This window comes from Oncorhynchus clarkii, chromosome 2 (assembly GCF_045791955.1).
Source record: "Oncorhynchus clarkii lewisi isolate Uvic-CL-2024 chromosome 2, UVic_Ocla_1.0, whole genome shotgun sequence".
NCBI lineage: Eukaryota > Metazoa > Chordata > Actinopteri > Salmoniformes > Salmonidae > Oncorhynchus > Oncorhynchus clarkii.
In genome coordinates this window covers 22009865-22015719 of record NC_092148.1, presented here as the reverse complement: position 1 = coordinate 22015719, position 5855 = coordinate 22009865, and the positions used below count along the sequence as shown (strand labels likewise).

The following is a 5855-nucleotide window of genomic DNA, read 5'->3' as shown; positions in this document are numbered from 1 at the left end:
CTTGGAGGGCATAGACCCACCCACTTGGGAGCCAGGACCACCCACTGGGGAGCCAGGCTCAGCCAATCAGAATGGGTTTTTCCCCACAAAAGGGCTTTATTACAGACAGAAATACTCCTCAGTTTCATCAGCTGTCTGGGTGGCTGGATTAGTGTATTTTAGAGGCTATTTATACAGAAACTTTACATAAAACCCGTATAAACTGTATTTATAATTACATGTTCATATTTTAGGTTGACAATAATTATATTACACAATTTCTAATATCATATGCCTTTAACATGTGTTTCTGATATCACATTTCCGCATATGTAAAATCAGGATTATGCCTCTACTGCCATTCATTCCAATAAGACTGGTTTGGATTTCTCCTTGACCAATATGGCTTTCATTTAAACCCATTCTGGAACTTTGAGGGTTTATGACATAGCCCTAGTAGTAATTTAATAGGATCTCTATGACAAAGATGCACACAATACAGCATTGATTGTTAACTAACAATTCACACCATCCTTTTTTCCTCAGTAAGATGAACACAACCCAGGCCACCAGCACAGACAATTACTATGGCTATGGCAACTGTGAAAGCCCTTGTTGCACTGGCACCAGTCTAACCCAAGGGTCCAACTACCAGCCCATTCTCTTCTACCTGGTGTTCACCCTGGGTCTGACAGGCAACAGTCTGGTGCTCTGGGTCCTCCTCAAGTACATGAAACTGAAGACAATGACAGACATCTGTCTGCTGAACCTAGCACTATCTGACCTGCTCCTCGCCCTCTCCCTGCCTCTCTGGGCCTACCACGCCCAGGGTCATGAGTTTAAAGGGGACAGTCCGTGTAAGATCATGGCTGGTGCCTACCAGGTGGGCTTCTACAGCAGCATCCTGTTTGTGACCCTGATGAGTGTGGATCGCTACCTGGCCATCGTTCACGCCGTGGCCGCCATGAGGGCCAGGACGCTGCGCTACGGAGCGCTGGCGAGCATCATCGTCTGGGTAGCGTCCATCAGCGCTGCTCTCCCTGAGGCCATCTTCGTAGCGGCGGTGAGGGAGAATGACGAGAAAAGTGGTACAAGTTGCCAGCTGATTTACCCAGAGAACACAGAGAAGACATGGAAGTTGTTACGGAACTTTGGTGAAAACGGAGTGGGGCTCGTCCTATGTCTGCCCATAGTGGTCTTTTGTTACATCTGTATTCTCACTGTACTACAGAGGTTAAGGAACTCCAAAAAAGACAGGGCCATGAAACTGATATTCGCCATCGTGGGTGTGTTTGTGGTCTCCTGGGTCCCTTACAACATTGTGGTTTTCCTCCAGACCCTTCAGATGTTTGACATTGGGAATAGCTGTGAGGCTTCAACACAGCTTGATACAGCTATGGAGGTGACAGAAACCATAGCGCTGGCTCACTGCTGTGTCAACCCAGTCATTTATGCTTTTGTAGGAGAGAAATTCAGAAAGTGTTTGGGCACTGTGCTCTCTAGATATCCACTGTGTAAAAAGCTTGGCAAACATGCAATGGTGAGCAGCAGAGGATCAGAAAACGAGACTTCTAACACACCTGTGTGATTGTACTGCTGAAAGACAATACTTCCATTGCTGAAAACCTATTTGATGCATTTTCATTGACAAAAACACTTCAGTTGGAAAGCAGCAAGTAGAGCAGAATACCAATTTCTGTGTCGTATGGAATAATGAAGTATTCTTCTGAACACAGACTTGCATATAAATGAAGTATAACTGTATAATATTTAACTTTAAATGCATTTTGATGAGCTCTGACTATTTGTTTAAGGGTGATGGGCTGTTTATGTTTTGATTACACATGTATGTATTTCATGTACAGTACAAGCCTGCACACATTTTTGCTATAACATAATATCAATATGTTTTGCATAGAGATTATCTCAATTTCTATTCTTATTGTATGCACACGTTTTTGTTATAACATTAAAACACAACCAGGGGCAGGGTTGTGGCCAGAGGACTGCTGCTGGATGGCCGGTGGCTATCTGGCTACTCATTGGCTACATTTGCTGGCCAAATATTATTTTGGTAGAATTTTGACCCTCCTTTGATTGAGGACCTGTTTTGGTATTAACTTGAACTTGGACATCAAATCAGGAATTTGACCTTTTGAATTAGTTTGAACTTTGTTGGCTGAGTAGGTATTTGTGTTCCTTTCGGGAGGGTTTTCTCAATAAATAAGCCTGTGCATTTTGTTGTACTGAAATATATTTGTTCTGCATTGTGTTGTCATTTTATGCTGCTGCTGTACCCCCCTATACTCCAGTTTGCTCCACAATATATTTTATTCAGTTGAGATGCTAAATTCAAAGATGAGACAGACAACAATCCTGCTATATCTGTCAATAGGTTCAAATCTTCTTTACAGTAGGTTTACTTAGAATTGTTTGGATCCAGAAAACACACATATCAATCTAGTCATCATAAAATGTATTGTAATTGTTCAAAGACAGGAAGTATATCAGCAGTCACCATATTTTGACAATTGAATGCTAGCAATGATGCTAGAACTAATGCATCTCTCAGTCATGACACAAAATTTGTTCCGTCTTCAGCTAACCACTTCTCAGTAAAGTTAGTTGCCTGAGCACCACTATGAGTTTGCATCATCTACAGGATATCCTGCTTGGTGGTGAACATGTCTGCAGCACAGATCAAGCTTTTAGGAGTAGTGGCACTCCTCTGTTCAAAAAAAGATAATACATTAAAGATCTTGAAAAAGGGCCCACAGTGTTCAATAAACTAAACCTGCAGCATGGATTCCTCCAGCTTCCTGTTCCAAGCATTCATGATGCACAGGGGATGTGCAGGTACAAATGCATGCCGTTTGGACTTAAATCTGAACTCAGCTATGCAGTATAGTTTGGCCACATCTATCCGCCCACACCACCACCCACCCCCCACCCCTGCCAAAGACATCTGTTGGAGAAAAAAAACCTGCAGTTATAGGTTCCCTTGCTCTTGACCTTGTTAAGAGTCACTACAGCCCCCAGAACTACTGTCACACCAGAGTGTCACACCCAGAGAGACAACTCAACCCAGTTTGACAGTGAGTATATTATGCTTACTGAATGTGAGGGTTGGCTTTAGGATGCTTTGCAAAAGTTACTCTTCTGTGCATAGTGTTGTACAGCATCTTGAATCTTCAACATAGTGTCTCCGCAGGCTTCAGCCTCTTGCCATTCAAGTCATTTTAATTTATTTATTTTTTGTACGTAATTTTATTAGCACATTTCATCAAATGAATTGCAGTCCTGTAATTAGCAATGAATAAATCAAAACAATTTCAGTGGTCATTTTTTATATTTTATTTCAGGGATGAATATCACTGGATATCCTGTTCACACCACGGCAGGGTGGGACTTTATATTTTTTATTTGACAAATAGCTCTATTTGAATATTAATAGTATCATCAATTAATACATTTATCATAATAACTTATAATAATTACATCATTGCTGTAAATAATGTAATGTCATATTTTATGCTGTACAAATTGATACATGCGCCTGTAATTGAGAAGCTCAAATCATTGGTAATGAATTTCAGGGGGAACACCACAACCATTCCCTTCAGCTCTGTGAGTGTTGAGAATGGGAATTCATCCAGTTACTCATATGAGAACTCATCCAGTTATGCATATGAGAACTCATCCAGTTATGCATATGAGAACTCATCCAGTTATGCATATGGGTAAGTTAATAAGGTCTAAAATGTCTGACTTTTAGAAACACATATTTTGAGGAAAGAGTGCAATTGGTGGTACAGGATTTCTGCCCCAATCTTCCAATCATGTTTTTAAAAAATGAAATGTTGCTCATAGAAATAAAGTACTAATTGCATTTACTCCATTGTACTGTAAATATTGTTGTTGATGGAACACATTTTGATAATAAGCACAACCTTCAGATTGTGGCTTTAAGAATGTTCATTCTTATCATTGCTGCTTGGTTCATTCTACTCGTCTGATCTTTTACAGCACACATTTTGCAGACACATTTGAAGTAACCACATACGACTATGGTTACTATGACGATGGCGTTTGCAAGTACAAGCCATACGGAGCCAGCTTCCTGCCAGTGCTGTACTCTCTCTTCTTCATCCTGGGGTTTCTGGGGAACGTTCTGGTCCTGTGGGTCATCCTGCAGGGGGTGAAACTACGCAACATGACCGACGTGTGTCTCCTGAACCTGGCCTTGGCAGACCTGCTCCTGGTCTGCACCTTGCCTTTCCTGGCACACCACGCTACAGATCAGTGGGTGTTTGGTGACGTCATGTGCAAAGTGGTCCTCGGCGCCTACCACATTGGCTTCTACAGTGGCATCTTCTTCATCACCCTGATGAGTGTGGACAGGTACCTGGCCATAGTCCATGCTGTGTACGCCATGAGAGCTAGAACACGGAAGTACGGGGCCATCGCTGCCGTCGTGACCTGGCTGGCTGGATTCCTGGCCTCGTTTCCTGAGGCACTGTTTCTTAAAGTGGAGAAACACAACGAGAAAGAAAATTGTCGCCCTGTCTATGATGACAGAGCTTTAGTAATTTTTGGCCTTTTCAAAATGAACACACTTGGTCTGCTAATCCCCCTCGTCATCATGGGGTTCTGCTACACACAGATAGTGAGAAGGCTGCTCAGTCGCCCATCCTCCAAAAAGCAGGCCATCAGACTCATTCTCATTGTGGTTGTGGTGTTTTTCTGCTGCTGGACTCCGTACAACATGACGTCATTTTTCAAGGCCTTGGAGTTAAGTGAGGTCTACTCAAGCTGTGAGAGTAGCAAAGCCATCAGACTCACTCTACAGATCACAGAGGCCATGGCCTACTCCCATAGCTGCCTGAATCCCATCCTCTATGTGTTTCTGGGGCAGAAGTTTAGAAGGCATCTCATAAGACTGATTAACAAGGTTCCCTGCAGAATGTGTCAGTTCATGAAGAACTACCTGCCCCTGGACTTCAGAGCCTCGAGGACAGGATCTGTCTACTCACAGACCACCAGCGTGGATGAGAGGTCTACTGCCGTGTGAACAGAAACTTAACTGCAAAGACAAATACATCTGACATCACATGTACTGTTCATTCCAAAACATATGTAAATACCAAATCCAGTTTCAAATGCAATCATCCGAAAATAATAGGCTCTGATCCAGGTGCATGGCAAAGTCAGGAAATTGTCACTCATCTCAGAGTTCCACACCAGAGGGTTGATTTTTACAGAAATCAACCCAAACATTATACATTCCACAAACCATTTCATTTCCCTTTGTATAGCATTTTCTCTAGTACAGTATTTCTATTTGAATATCTTTAGCACATTTTGCAAAGTCATAATTTTCTTATAAAATGTATTGTAAATCTGCTAGCACACATTTACGATGTCAATACAGTGATACTTTTTGATTTTATGTAAATAAATGTATTACAGTAACTTCATCCCCTGTTGCATGTAGCAATTATTCAAATGAAAGAACTGCCAAGATAATGTAATCAAGATATACTCAATGACCAAGATGTTCCCATGTGTCAGTGCTAGAGAATATGTGAATGATGGTGCCACCACAGACCAATATCTCTTACTCCTGTTAGCAATCTCACCACAGAGTGAGAGACACCGCTTGTGCCTTACAATGTGTACACAAAATCTAATCCTAATGTGATTCACTGCAGTATTGTAACATGTTTTATATAACATGTTTATATATCATTATAATGGGGATGCAGATGACATTTAGACTTTAACACATTCGCCTGATTTACCTGCTATGATATTTAATACTTTAAACAGCGCTCTGCACAGAAGCACACACCAACCTTAAACCAACCTTTTTTTTT

General features: G+C 41.6%; 2 protein-coding genes across 3 annotated transcripts; both read left to right on the top strand.

Annotated features, from left to right (window-relative positions):
- The first annotated feature begins 529 nt into the window (after positions 1-529).
- Positions 530-1569, top strand: LOC139380303 (C-C chemokine receptor type 4-like). Its single transcript, XM_071122897.1, has one exon. The coding sequence runs from the start codon at positions 530-532 to the stop codon at positions 1565-1567; it is 1038 nt and encodes a 345-aa protein (XP_070978998.1). The 3' UTR covers positions 1568-1569.
- A 1426-nt stretch (positions 1570-2995) lies between these two features.
- On the top strand, positions 2996-5456 carry LOC139380292 (C-C chemokine receptor type 1-like). Of its 2 annotated transcripts, XM_071122886.1 has the most exons (4): positions 2996-3074; positions 3342-3381; positions 3576-3719; positions 4006-5456. In XM_071122886.1, exons 2-4 carry the CDS (start codon positions 3344-3346, stop codon positions 5048-5050), a joined length of 1227 nt encoding a protein of 408 aa, XP_070978987.1. In that variant the 5' UTR covers positions 2996-3074; positions 3342-3343; the 3' UTR covers positions 5051-5456. The 2 variants fall into 2 exon arrangements, with proteins under 2 accessions (XP_070978987.1, XP_070978977.1); XM_071122876.1 differs by lacking the exon at positions 2996-3074 and having other exon boundaries at positions 3371-3719; positions 4006-5455.
- The last annotated feature ends 399 nt before the right edge of the window (positions 5457-5855 follow it).

What these genes read in the sequence shown, in the direction of transcription:
- LOC139380303 (XM_071122897.1), top strand. Translation starts at nt 530, where the DNA reads ATGAACACAACCCAGGCCACCAGCACAGACAATTACTATGGCTATGGC.
- LOC139380292 (XM_071122876.1), top strand. Translation starts at nt 3,499, where the DNA reads ATGTCATATTTTATGCTGTACAAATTGATACATGCGCCTGTAATTGAG. An exon ending in TCATCCAGTTATGCATATGG is followed by an intron (nt 3,720 to 4,005) that starts GTAAGTTAATAA and finishes GATCTTTTACAG; the next exon opens with CACACATTTTGCAGACACAT.